This window comes from Triticum urartu, unplaced genomic scaffold (genome assembly GCF_003073215.2).
Source record: "Triticum urartu cultivar G1812 unplaced genomic scaffold, Tu2.1 TuUngrouped_contig_5331, whole genome shotgun sequence".
NCBI lineage: Eukaryota > Viridiplantae > Streptophyta > Magnoliopsida > Poales > Poaceae > Triticum > Triticum urartu.
In genome coordinates this window covers 1-14337 of record NW_024116000.1, presented here as the reverse complement: position 1 = coordinate 14337, position 14337 = coordinate 1, and the positions used below count along the sequence as shown (strand labels likewise).

At 43.8% G+C, this 14337-nt stretch overlaps 1 protein-coding gene across 1 annotated transcript; it reads right to left on the bottom strand.

Moving 5' to 3' along the window:
• Nucleotides 1-1508: 1508 nt before the first annotated feature.
• LOC125529089 (protein DELETION OF SUV3 SUPPRESSOR 1(I)) lies at nucleotides 1509-4389 on the bottom strand. The gene is made up of 3 exons (XM_048693502.1): nucleotides 4232-4389; nucleotides 4001-4119; nucleotides 1509-1769 (listed from the first exon to the last, which is right to left on the bottom strand). Exons 2-3 carry the CDS (start codon nucleotides 4095-4097, stop codon nucleotides 1636-1638), a joined length of 231 nt encoding a protein of 76 aa, XP_048549459.1. The 5' UTR covers nucleotides 4098-4119; nucleotides 4232-4389; the 3' UTR covers nucleotides 1509-1635.
• Between the last annotated feature and the right edge of the window lie 9948 nt (nucleotides 4390-14337).

Sequence of the window (14337 nt, the reverse complement as noted above, 5' to 3'; positions counted from 1 at the left end):
TGTACATTAAGGCAGGGCGTTACTGGTAACGCTAGTAATAAAGTGCTATGATGACCATAAAAGCTACTTAATAACCGATCGTTAGCATGCGGAGCGCCTTTAGGTCACCTGACCGTCGAGTGGCTTGGTCTTGGTCGAGTGATTGCTTCTTGGTCGAGTATCTTCAAGTCTGTCGAGTGAGACACCTTCAAGTCGATTGAAAGATGATTTCTTCTGGAGATGTACTTGGGTAGGTCAGTTTGGACAGGTCCATGACCCTACCCTAGGTACATAGCTTCATCAGTGCCCATCCGTATTCTTATCCAGCCGCCCGTGTCTTCTTCCCCATCCACCCGCACCCAGGAGGCGAGCTCATCGCCATGGCCGTCGGCAAATTGATGCGCCTCATCTGATTCGTATGTGGATCGCCGACGCGGGATGCACCCTTCTCCATGGCCGCTCGCAGCCACGGGGCGCACTCGTCGCCTTGTCTGCCTCCGCCAGCAGCTAGATGCACGCCCTTTCCAAGGCCGCCGCAGCCAGGGTGCGCCCGTCGCCATGGCCAAGCTGCAACCGGCCACGGTGGCGGCGAGTTCGTGCTGGAACCAGGAATTTTTTTGCTGGATCCACCTTTTTGTTTTGCTACAGCTCCTTTCGTTTTTTGCTACCATCCCCATTTGATTTTGATGAACATATTCGTTGTTTGCTGGAACCGGTGCCCCGTTTTGCTGCAACTAGCTGGTGTATGTGCTACAAGGTCGATGCCTTGCCGGAGGAAGCTACATCCAGCGGTGAAGAGTGCTACATCCAATGCCGTTCAATGTCGGGAGCTGCAACCGTGCACGTCAGAGCTGCAACCGGCTACTGGGGGAGCTGCAAGAGGGTGGCCATTTGTGCGGATGCATTTTCTTTTTGCCAAACCAATTTTTTTGTTTTTGCTAAAACGATGTGTTTTTTGCTGGAACCGAGATAATTTTGTGCTTCAACAATTGCAGAGCTCTCAAATGCTCGTGTCGTTTTTGCTGGAAGCGTTTTTTATTTTGCTTCAACCGACCACTGGAGTTTGACCCGTGGCGAAGATTTTTGCTGCTTCTGATTTTTGTTCCTAGGCACTCTGACCCGTGGCGAGCCGCTCCTATTTTTGCTTTCACCATGTTCTGTTTTTGTTGGATCCAACTATATTTTTTGCTTCCACCATGACAAGGACCAGCACCGGCGGCAACGACGGTGAACGGCAACCGGCGGGGAGGGCAGCACCAGGCAAGTGCGTCGAGCGGTACTTTGAGGCCGGGCGCATAGCTCATCCATGGCGGCGCGATGGAAGTTTTTTCTAAAAGAAAAATACGTCTGACGAAAGAAGAAGAGATAATCGTACCGCAGTGCCGGGAGCAGACCATACGGGAATTCCTGCATGTCCACAAACTTTCGGGTAATTGCGATACTCTCTGGGAACTATCATTGTTCGGCAAGTTATGCTGCTCGCAGCCGATAACTACATGCAGTAAGGTACAAAGTCTGATACACAGTGCTGAAACGAAGATAAGTATCAGAGCTTGATATTGCTAGGGAAGTATCACAGGTTCAGAGAGCAATGGCCACACAGTGCCTGATCGAAGATAAAGTGTACTACAGCTTTGATATGGATGGGGAAGTAGTTCAGCTCTTCTGAGTGTTGCCTCCCTCCAGCTCTTTCCTCAGCTGCAGTGAGAAATCATCGTTCACGTCGTCATCATCCCAGTCATCCTCCCATTGCTGGACAGCTTCGTTGCCATCTTCCTTGTCATCCCATTCTGTAAAATACAAGAAAAATGGGGTTAACGAGACGCGCAATTTCATCACCATAGAAGAATCAGCACAATCATCTTACATACAAAATTACTTCAAGAGATTATGACGACAAAAGTATATACGTCTCCACAGACCAGAGTAAAAAGAAATGCTACACGCAAGACCATCTGCAACCAGGAAGCAGAACATACATTCACACAGTAGTCATATCGCAAGCAAACTGAACTGAGGGGCGAAGCTTCAGAAAGTAGCTATCATAACTACCGATAAAAGCTATGCAAATGGAAAGCCGAATTAGCAACACAGACTATCATACTGTGTCCTAGCAAAATTTACCAGTTCAGTTACTGAACACCATAATAATGCAACATAAGTGTATACATTCAGCAAAAGCAAGAAAAGAAACGAAGAAGACCCTAATCATATAGCTCATGATATAACCCACTGTAATATGATTTTACTTGCTGCAGGACAAACGTACTTGACATGCAGCAGTCATAGGTCACACATAAGAATTAAGAATTCATCCATACACATGAAGGACATTGTTTTCAATAAGCCGGTTAGTTGCCACCAGTGGCCAGGCCTACTAGTCTCGGAGGATTTCAGTAGGCAGGCAGCAGGTTTAAGTTTATAATGCATGTTTCATGCAACTTTTAGTGGGCACTAAAGCATACTTCTATGGTAGCACAAAAATAGATAGCTGACATAAATCTCCGGGAGACAGGACTAACGTTTTCCACCTCTCACGCGCTCTTCTTTCTACGATTTAACCTGCTGCACTAAAAATCCAACTTTAACTTGACTCAGGAGACCAACTTACTCCCCCACTTCCCAAACCCATGATAGTGGGCCAGAGACCACCAAATTAGGCTACTTGGAATTACTAGTCAACTGCCAGTCAGATCGAGCCGGCAGCTAGCTCCCACCAATTGGCAATCGTGGACTTATCGTCCACTTGTAGAACTAGAAACCTTTAACTTCGTCAAAGAATCAGGTATAGCCACAACTTACAAAATAGGTTTTGATATATAACCAAACCTAAATCTCATTACAATGACAAAAGCAGTTATCACCCTGTATCTAACCCTCTGGATTCAAATCAAGTTTTGAAAATTGACGTAAAGTAGAAAGAGTACTGTCCCACCACAAGCTAGAAGACTTCCTCTTGTTAGGATCCAAGAAAACCTTAAAGCACTACCTCCTCCAAATGTCTTCTTCCCATTTAAAAAAGAAAATTGCCATTGAACTGTTATTTGTGCCTTATACATGCTTCTAGACCCTATGAGGCCAGCATAGGGCCAGGCACAAACAAGTTGTGCACCAGCGCAAGAATGACCACGGACAGCAAAGGAGAAAAAGGACAAAGGTTTAGATAGATCATACAGTTTGCAGATATGTATGTTGACACATTTCATGGTATCATGTAGTTTCGCATTGTCCATCTACATGGATAGCATGTCTGCAAATGCTATTTCTGGACATTGACATGGCAAGGTAACTTATCAGACCAACACTTAGCCTCTCGAACACTCAATACAGCACATAGCAATATGCTAATTGATGAAACAGTCAAACAACAATGGGTTTATTTTCTACCACCCTTCCAATCTACATGGACTGATCATTCCAATTGTGCAGTTTTAGGCAGTCATGTCAACACTGAAGAAACAGGGATTGAAGATCAATGTTCCCAAGGGAGAAGATGTGCAACACCTGGTTGTGTGTGCCTGATATTTAATCTAGAAGAAACAATCATGAAGATAAATACACCAAGATCAGACCATCTGTTCTATGCTTAACTAAGAGGAAAGTAGTAACAACTACTGATAAACATGTACAAACAATATCGAAAATAACCTATTCCACCAAGCTAATTATTCAGGAAGCAGTAGTGAATGAAGATTATAAATGACATCAGATGGCTACTGAAAGCACACGTTATACTGCCTGAGGTCATGACTATCTCACGCTTGGTCAAATCCGCATTGGAAACAATCCAGTTGCAACCAATTTGCCCTTAATTTGAGGCGAATCTCTCCTAAAACCGATCTTGAAAGTAAGCTTGAGATGACCGACATATCCATCGCACATACCTTGTCCGGATCAACCCAAACCTAATCGACCAAATCGACATCACGACGCCAACAAGCTATGTCGAACCGACCGTGTTTGCCTAGATACAGCAACAGTGCTGCCGCGAGAGGGGGGAGCGGGGTGAGCTTGCACATACCTTGGTCGATCTCGAACTCCTCGAACTCGTCGTCGTCCTCGAGGAGGTCCATCTTGGCGGCCTCCGCCTTCGCGTCCGCCGGCGCTGCCGCCGCCATCGATGCTGGTGCTAGTATCTAGCTGCGACGCGGCCGAGTAGATCAGAGGGTTAGCAGAGAGATCCGGATTAGTTCGTGCGCGCGTGCGTGCTGGGGATTGTGGGGGAGGACGAGGGATCAAGAGCGCCACCTACCTGATTCGCGTTGAGAAGAAGAAAGGGGGAACCCTAGACCTGGGGGCGGCTGCTCGTCGGGACAGATGCCAGCCTGATGGGGTCGAAAGTTAAAACGGAGGCTCCATCAGCTTCTCGGCCATAGTTCGGGTCCGGGTCCGCTTGTCCGCGGCTTCACCGACCGAAGTGACTCTTTTTTTTTTTTTTGGAATTCCGACCGAATGGAACCTAACCATCTTAATTTGGGGCCGGGGCCGCTTGTCCGCGGCTTCACCGACCGAAGTGACTCTTTTTTTTTTTTTTGGCATTCCGACCGAAGTGACTCTACCACTACTAATTTGCGAGGGGATTTTTGATCTACGGGTGTATATACATTTTAGATGAAAAAAAAAATAAAAATTTGAAAATATTTTCAAATTAAACTTGACCTTTCATTGTACTGGTGAAAAAATCCAAAAAAGAAAAGTCCCCTTTGACTGCTTTTCAAAAAAACAAATTTCCAGCCAAAATAGTGTGTCTAAAATAGCAAATTATTATTATTATTGCCCTGTAGTCAACGATGGTTTGATTTAACCAAATTTAGGCCTCCATGAAAGGAAAACGAAATTTAGGCCATGAAAAGAAGGCCTATAAATTCAGCTGTGATAGCCAGCTCTTATGCTTCTGAAATCGTTGTCTTCCATGAATCACGGGATTCAAGCCTCTAGTCAAATATTTTCGTCCGTATAACATTCTCTTATTTACTGTCAAACACATGATGGCCCACCAATTTATGACTACTCTTACGCGACCTCTTCAGGCCTTTCGGTCACGCTTCTTCCTCGGCGCCCTTGGACGCCGCCCTCTTCCCCTTAAGGGAAGGATTCCCTTCCCATGTGTCCTCCTCCACGTCGTCCTCGTGGGTGGAAGAGGCATGGGTCTCCTCGGATCGGGTGACTGAGGTCTCCCTTGTTCGGAGGCCCACCCTGTCCTTCAAAGGCTTCGCCTTCTCGGGGACGACCAAGTGCGGCTCCTCGGTTAAGAGGGCCGTAAGCAGGGGAGTCATCTCCCCCTCGGGCAGTGGCGTCGGGCATAGAATTTGTTGCGCTTTGGAGATCCACTTCTGCATAATGCATAAACCAACTGGTCAGCCGAAATTTATGAGGCTCAAAAAAGCACGGAAAGTGAAATTATGCGCTTAGAATTACCTCGGGGGCGTCATGGCCGGCTTCGAAGCCGTAGTCGCTCCCTTCAGGAGGAAACCCGTCCTCGGACGGCTTGAACAGCAGCGCCCACATCCCGGGCGAGGTGGAGCGGAAGAAGTGGTTGATGGGTACCACGTCCTCGGGCTTGTAACACCTCTTATCCGGTGGCGTCGGAACGCCGCCGAGGCCATCATCGTGACGACGATCTACACCAACAACTTCGCCGCCGTCATCACCAACTCTCTCCCCCTCTATGCAGCGTTGTAACACCTCTTATCCCCGTTGTAATCTCTACTTAAACATGGTGCTCAATGCTATATATTATTTTCCAATGATGTATGGCTATCATATGATGTTTGAGTAGATCTGTTTTGTCCTATGGTTTGATTGATGATCGTGATTGGTTTGAGTTGCATCTTTTACTATTGGTGCTGTCCTATGGTGCTCCCCGTGTCGCGCAAGCGTGAGGGATCGCCGCTATAGGGTGTTGCAATATGTTCATGGTTTGCTTATTGTCTGCGTTGCGGGGGTGATAGCAGCCTAAACACGGATAAGTGGGTTATTGCATATGGGAATAAAGTGGACTTGATACTTTAATGCTATGGTTGGGTTTTACCTTAATAATCTTTAGTAGTTACGGATGTTTGCTAGAGTTCCAATCATAAATGCATATGATCCAATAAGAGAAAGTATGTTAGCTTATGTCTCTCCCTCATATAAAATTGCAATAACGACTACCGGTCTAGTTATTGATTGCCTAGGGACAAATAACTTTCTCGTGAAAAAAAAGCTCTCTACTAAACTAACTTAGTTGTTTCTTTATCTAAACATCCCCTAGTTTTATTTATGTGATCTTTATTGTCTTGCAAACCTATCCTACAACACCTACAAAGTACTTCTAGTTTCATACTTGTTCTAGGTAAAGTGAACGTTAAGCGTGCGTAGAGTTGTATCGGTGGTCGATAAAACTTGAGGGAATAATTGTTCTACCTTTAGCTTCTCGTTGGGTTTGACACTCTTACTTATCGAAAGAGGCTACAACTGATCCCCTATACTTGTGGGTTATCACTTCACTACATCCACCAGCTGAAGATTCTTCTTGTCTGACCAGAACTCAATCTTCTGGAGCAGCACCTTCACCTCCGCGGGGTTCCCCCAGTCCATGCCCTTCTTCTTCCAGGACACCAGCTTCTTCGGGAGCCCAGCCGAGAACACCGAGACCTCGGCCTGGCCGGCACTGAGTGGCTCATGTTGGGAAACGTTGCATGGAAAACAAAAAAAATCTACACACACGCAAGATCTATCCATGGAGATGCATAGCAATGAGAGGGGAGAGTGTGTATACGTACCCCCATAGACCGTAAGCAGAAGCGTTTAACAACGCGGTTGATGTAGTCAAACTTCTTCGTGCTCCAACCGATCAAGTACGAACGTACGACACCTCCGCGTTCAGCACACGTTCAGCTCGGTGACGTCCTCCGCCTTCTTGATCCAGCAAAATGGCGAGGTAGTAGATGAGTTCCAGCAGCACGATGGCGTGGTGACGGTGATGGTGAAACTATCTCCGCAGGGCTTCGCCTAAGCACTACGAAAATATGACCGGGGATGTAAACGGTGGAGGGGGGCGCCGCACACGGCTAAGATCATGTTATGTTGTGCTAGGCGCCCCCTTCCCTCATATATATAGGTGGGAGGGAGAGGGGAGAGGCTAAGGGGCGCCCCAGGTAGGTCTGGATCCAACTTGAGCTTGCCCTAGGCTGCCCCCTTTCCTTCTTTTGGCACCAAGGGGAAGGAAGGGGGAGGTGGCGCCCCCTTCCTTTTCTCCCACAAGGGGGAAAGGCATGAGGAGGTGGCACTCCCCCTTTCCTTCTTCTAGGGCCAGCGGCCAGGGAGAGGGCACGCCAGCCCCTCTGTGGGCTAGTGTGTGCTTCTCGTTAGCCCATTAGGCCCATAGACCTCCCGGGGCCTCCCGGGACCCCTTCCGGTGATCCGATGAATACCCGGTGCGCTCCAAAACCATTCCGGTGTCCGAATACTATCGTCATATATATCAATCTTTACCTCTCGACTATTTTGAGACTCCTCGTCATGTCCGTGATCTCATCCAGGACTACGAACAACATTCGGTCACCAACTTATATAACTCATATAATATTATATCATCAGCGAACATTAAGCGTGCGGACCCTATGGGTTCGAGAACAATGTAGACATGACCGAGACACCTCTTCGGTCAATAATCAATAGCGGAACCTGGATGCCCATATTAGCTCCTAAATTTTCTACGAAGATCTTTATCAGTCGAACCGTTATGACAACATACGTAATTCCCTATGTCCTCTGGTATGTTACTTGCCCGAGATTCGATCGTCGGTATCTTCATACCTAGTTCAATCTCGTTAGCGGCAAGTCTCTTTACTCATCCCCTCGTGACTAACTCCTTAGTCATTTGCTTGCAAGCTTATGATGTGTATTACCGAGAGGGCCCAAAGATACCTCTCCAATACTCGGAGTGACAAATCCTAATCTCGATCTATGCCAACTCAACAAACACCTTCGGAGATACCTGTAGAGCATCTTTATGATGACCCTGTTACATTGTGACGTTTGATAGCACACAAGGTATTCCTCTGGTATTCGGGAGTTGCATAATCTCATAGTCGGAGGAGTGTGTATTTGACATGAAGAAAGCAATAGCAATAAACCGAATGATCAATATGCTAAGCTAATGGATGGGTCTTGTCCATCACATCATTCTCCTAATGATGCGATCCCGTTATCAAATGACAACAAATGTCTATGGTTAGGAAACCTTAACCATCTTTGATCAACGAGCTAGTCTAGTAGAGGCTTACTAGGGACACGGTATTTGCTTATGTATTCACACATGTATTTAGGTTTCCGATCAATACAATTATAGCATGAATAATAAACCTTTATCATGAATAAGGAAATATAAAATAACAACTTTATTATTGCCTCTAGGGCATATTTCCTTCAGTCTCCCACTTGCACTAGAGTCAATAATCTAGTTCACATCGCCATGTGATTAACACCCATAGTTCACATCACCATGTGACTAACACCCAAAGAGTTTACTAGAGTCAATAATCTAGTTCACATTTCCATGTGATTAACACCCATAGTTCACATCACCATGTGACTAACACCCAAAGAGTTTACTAGAGTCAATAATCTAGTACACATCGCCATGTGATTAACACCCAAAGAGTATTAAGGTGTGATTATGTTTTGCTTGTGAGAGAAATTTAGTCAACGGGTCTGTCACATTCAGATCCATATATATTTTGCAAATTTCTATGTCTACAATGCTCTACATGGAGCTACTTTAGCTAATTGCTCCCACTTTCAATATGTATCCAGATTGAGACTTATAGTCATCTGAATCGATGTCAAAGCTTGCATCGATGTAACTCTTTACGACGAACTCATTATCACTTCCTTAACCGAGAAATATCTCCTTAGTCCTCTAAGGATAATTTTGACCGTTGTCTAATGATCTACTCCTGGATCACTATTGTACCCCTTTGCCAAACTCATGGCAAGGTACACAATAGGTCTGGTACACAACATGGCATACTTTATAGAACCTATGGCTGAGGCATAGGGAATGACTTTCATTCTCTCTCTATCTTCTGTCATGGTCGGGCTTTGAGTCTTACTCAACTTCACACCTTACAATACAGGCTAGAACTCCTTCTTTGACTGATCCATTTTGAACTCCTTCAAAATCTTGTCAAAGTATGTACTCATTGAAAATCTTATCAAGCGTCTTGATCTATCTCTATAGATCTTGATGCCTAATATGTAAGCAGCTCCACCTAGGTCTTTCATTGAAAAATTCTTATTCAAGTATCCTTTTATGCTATCCAGAAATTCTATATCATTTCCAATCAGCAATATGTCATCCACATATAATATTAGAAATGCTACAGAGCTCCCACTCACTTTTCTTGTAAATACCGGCTTCACCATAAGTCTGTATAAAACCATATGCTTTGATCACTTCAGCAAAGCATATAACCCAACTCCGAGATGCTTGCACCAGTCCGTAGATGGATTGCTGGAGCTTGCACACTTTGTTCGCATCTTTAGGATTGACAAAACCTTCTGGTTGCATCATATACAACTCTTCTTGAAGAAATCCATTAATGAATGCAGTTTTGACATCCATTTGCCAAATTTCATAATTATAAAATGCGGTAATTGCTAACATGATTTGGACTAACTTAAGCATCACCATGGGTGAGAAGGTCTCATCATAGTCAACCCCTTGAACTTGTCAAAAACCTTTTGCGACATGTCGAGCTTTGTAGATGGTGACATTACCATCAACGTTTGTCTTCTTCTTGAAGATCCATTTATTCACAATGGTTTGCCGATCATCGGGAAAGTCCACCAAAGTCCACACTTTGTTCTCATACATGGATCCTATCTCAAATTTCACAGCCTCAAGACATCTGTCGGAATCTGGGCTCATCATAGCTTCTTCATAGTTCATAGGTTCACCTTGGTCTACTAACATGACTTCCAGGACAGGATTACCGTACCACTCTAGTGCAGATCGTACTCTGGTCGACCTACGAGGTTCAGTAGTAACTTGATCTAAAGTTTCATGATCATTATCATTTGCTTCCTCTCTAGTTGGTGTAGGCATCATAGGAACTATTTTCTGTGACGTGCTACTCTCCAATTCAAGAGAAGGTACAGTTACCTCTTCAAGTTCTACTTTCCTCCCACTCACTTCTTTCAAGAGAAACTCCTTCTCTAGAAAGGATCCATTCTTGGCAACAAAGATCTTGCCTTCAGATCTGTGGTAGAAGGTGTACCCAATTGTTTCCTTAGGATATCCTATGAAGATGCACTTCTCCGATTTGGGTTCGAGCTTATCAGGCTGAAGCCTTTTGACATAAGTGTCGCAACCCCAAACTTTAAGAAACGACAGCTTAGGTTTCTTGCCAAACCACAATTCATATGATGTCGTCTCAACGGATTTAGACGGTGCCCTATTTAACGTGAATGTGGCTGTCTACATAACCCCAAAACGATAGTGGTAAATCGGTAAGAGACATCATAGAACACACCATATCCAATAAAGTACGGTTACGACGTTCGGACACACCATTATACTGTGGTGTTCCAGGTGGCGTGAGTTGCGAAACAATTCCACATTGTTTTAAATGAAGGCCAAACTCGTAACTCTAATATTTGCCTCCACGATCATATTGTAGAAACTTTATTTTCTTGTTACAATGATTCTCCACTTCACTCTAAAATTCTTTAAACTTTTCAAACGTTTCAGACTTGTGTTTCATCAAGTAGATATACCCAATTACCCATACCTACTCAAATCATCTGTGAAGTCATTGGCTCACTCCATTGTTCCGGAGAACAAAGTTTTTAGTCATCTTACCCATGAGGTATGGTACGCAAGTATCAAATGATTCATAATCAAGTGATTCCAAAAGTCCATCCGCATAGAGTTTCTTCATGCGCTTTGCACCAATATGACCTAAACGATAGTGCCACAAGTATGTTGCACTATCATTATCAATTTTGCATCTTTTGGCATCAATATTATGAATATGGGTATCACTATGATCGAGATTCAATAAACCATTCACATTGGGTGTATGACCATAGAAGGTTTTTTTCATGTAAGTAGAACAACAATTATTCTCTGACTTAAATGAATAATCGTTGCAATAAACATGATCTAGTCATATTAATGCTCAACGCAAACACCAAATAACATTTATTTAGGTCCAACACTAATCCCGAAGGTAGAGGAAGTGTGCGATGGTGATCACATCAACCTTGGAATCACTTCCAACACATATCATCACCTCGCACTTAACTAGTCTCTTTTTATTCCGCAACTCCTTTTTTGATTTACTAATCTTAGCAACTTAACCGGTATCAAATACCCAGGGGTTGCTACGAGCACTAGTAAAGTACACATCAATAACATGTATATCAAATATACCTATGTTCACTTTGCCATCCTTCTTATCCGCCAAGTATCTGGGGCAGTTCCGCTTCAAGTGACCATTCCCTTTGAAGTAGAAGCACTTAGTTTCATGCTTAGGTCCAGCTTTTGGGCTTCTTCACATGAATGGCAACTTGTTTGCCATTCTTCTTGAAGTTCCTTTTCTTTCCCTTGCCCTTTTCTTGAAACTAGTGGTCTTGTTAACCATCAACACTTGATGCTCTTTCTTGATTTCTACCTTCGCTGATTTGAGCATCGCGAAGAGCTCAGGAATAGTTTTCTTCATCCCTTGCATATTATAGTTCATCACGAAGTTCTAGTAGCTTGGTGATAGTGACTAGAGAACTCTGTCAATCACTATCTTATCTAGAAGATTAACTCCCACTTGATTCAAGCGATTGTAGTACCCAAACATTCTGAGCACATGCCCACTGGCTGAGCTATTCTCCTCCATCGTGTAGGCAAAGTACTTGTCAGAGGTCTCATACCTCTCAACACGGGCATGAGCCTGAAATAACAATTTCAGCTCTTGGAGCATCTCATATGTTCCATGGCATTCAAAACGTCTTCGAAGTCCCAATTCTAAGCCATAAATCATGGCGTACTAAACTATTAAGTAGTCATCATATCGAGCTTGCCAAACATTCATAACGTCTACATCCACTCCTATAATATGTCTGTCACATAGCGGTGCATCAAGGACATAATTCTTCTGTGCAGCAATGAGGATAATCCTCAGGTCATGGACCCAGTCCACATCATTACTACTATCATATTTCGACTTAGTTTTCTCTAGGAACGTATCAAAAAATAAGGGAGCTAAATCGCGAGCTATTGATCTACAACATAGATATGCAAAAACTATTAAGACTAAGTTCGTGATAAATTTAAGTTCAATTAATCAAATTACTAATGAATTCTCACTTAAATTAGCATCCCTCAAGTTATCTAAGTGATACATGATCCAAATCAACTAACCCATGTCTGATCATCACGTGAGATGGGGTAGTAATCAATGGTGAACATCTCTATCTTGATCATATCTACTATATGACTCACGTTTGACCTTTCGGTCTCCAGTTGTCTGAGACCATGTCTGTACATGCTAGGCTCGTCAAGTTTAACCCAAGTATTCTGCATGTACAAAACTGTCTTACACCCGTTGTATGTGAACATAGAGTCTATCACACCTGATCATCATGTGGTGCTTCTGAACGACGAACTTTGGCAACAGTGCATACTCAGGGAGAACCCCTTTATCTTGAAATTAAGTGAAGTGATCATCTTATAATGCTATCGTCGTTCTAAGCAAAATAAGATGCATAAAGGATACCCATCACATGCAATCAAAACATGTGACATGACATGTCCATCATCATCTTTTGCTTTTGATCTCCATCTCCAAAGCATCGTCATGATCTCCATCACCACCGGTCGACACCTTGATCTCCATAGTTGTGTCGGGGTCGTCTCACCAACTATTGCTTCTACAACTATTGCTAACGCATAGTGATAAAGTAAAGCAATTACATGTCGCTTGCATTGAAGGAAATATGCCCTAGAGGTAATAATAAAGTTGTTATTTTATATTTCCTTATTCATGATAAAGGTTTATTATTCATACTATAATTGTATTGATCGGAACCATAAATACATGTGTGAACACATAAACAAATACCGTGTCCCTAGTAAGCCTCTACTAGACTAGCTCGTTGATCAAGATGGTTAAGGTTTCCTAACCATAGACATGTGTTGTCATTTAATAGCGGGATCACATCATTAGGAGAATGATGTGATGGACAAGACCCATCCGTTAGCTTAGCATAATGATTGTTCAATTTATTGTTATTGCTTTTTTCATGTCAAATACATATTCCTCCGACTATGATATTATGCAACCCCCAAATACCGGAGGAATACCTTGTGTGCTATCAAACGTCACAACGTAACTGGGTGATCATAAAGATGCTCTATAGGTATCTCCGAAGGTGTTTGTTGAGTTGGCATAGATCGAGATTAGGATTTGTCACTCTGAGTATCGGAGAGGTACCTCTGGGCCCTCTCGGTAATACACATCATAAGCTTGCAAGCAAATGACTAAGGAGTTAGTCATGAGGTGATGTATTACAGAATGAGTAAAGAGACTTGCCGGTAACGAGATTGAACTAGGTATAGAGATACCGACGATCGAATCTCAGGCAAGTAATATACCGACAGACAAAGGGAATTATGTATGTTGTCATAAAGGTTCAACTGATAAAAGATCTTCGTGGAATATGTAGGAATCAATATGGACATCTAGGTCCGCTATTGGTTATTGACCGGAGAGGTGTGATACGTCTCCAACGTATCTATAATTTTTGATTGTTCCATGCTATTATATTATCTGTTTTGGATGTTTATGGGCTTTATTATACATTTTTATATTATTTTTGGGACTAACCTATTAACCGGAGGACCAGCCCAAATTGTTGTTTTCTTGCCTATTTCAGTGTTTCGAAGAAAAGGAATATCAAACGGAGTCCAAACGGAATGAAACCTCCGGGAGAGTTATTTTTGGAATGGAAGCAATCCAGGAGACTTGGAGTAGACGTCAGGGAAGCTTCGAGGTGGCCACGAGGCAGGGAGGTATGCCTGCGTGCACCCACCTTCGTGGGCCCCTCGTGGCTCCCTTGACCTACTTCTTTCACCTATATATGTCCATATACCCTAAAAACATCAGAGAGAATAATAGATCGAGAGTTCCACCACTGCAAGCCTCCGTAGCCACCAAAAACCAATTGGGACCCTGTTCCGGCACCCTGCCGGAGGGGGGATCCCTCACCGGTGGCCATCTTCATCATCCCGACGCTCTCCATGACGAGGAGGGAGTAGTTCACCCTCAAGGCTGAGGGTATGTACCAGTAGCTATGTGTTTGATCTCTCTCTCTCTC

Bases quoted from the DNA above. Each gene is read 5' to 3' on its own strand.
- LOC125529089 (XM_048693502.1), bottom strand. From the start codon at position 4,097: ATGGCGGCGGCAGCGCCGGCGGACGCGAAGGCGGAGGCCGCCAAGATG. The intron at 1,770-4,000 runs GTATGTGCAAGC...TGTATTTTACAG, and splicing joins GGAGTTCGAGATCGACCAAG to AATGGGATGACAAGGAAGAT.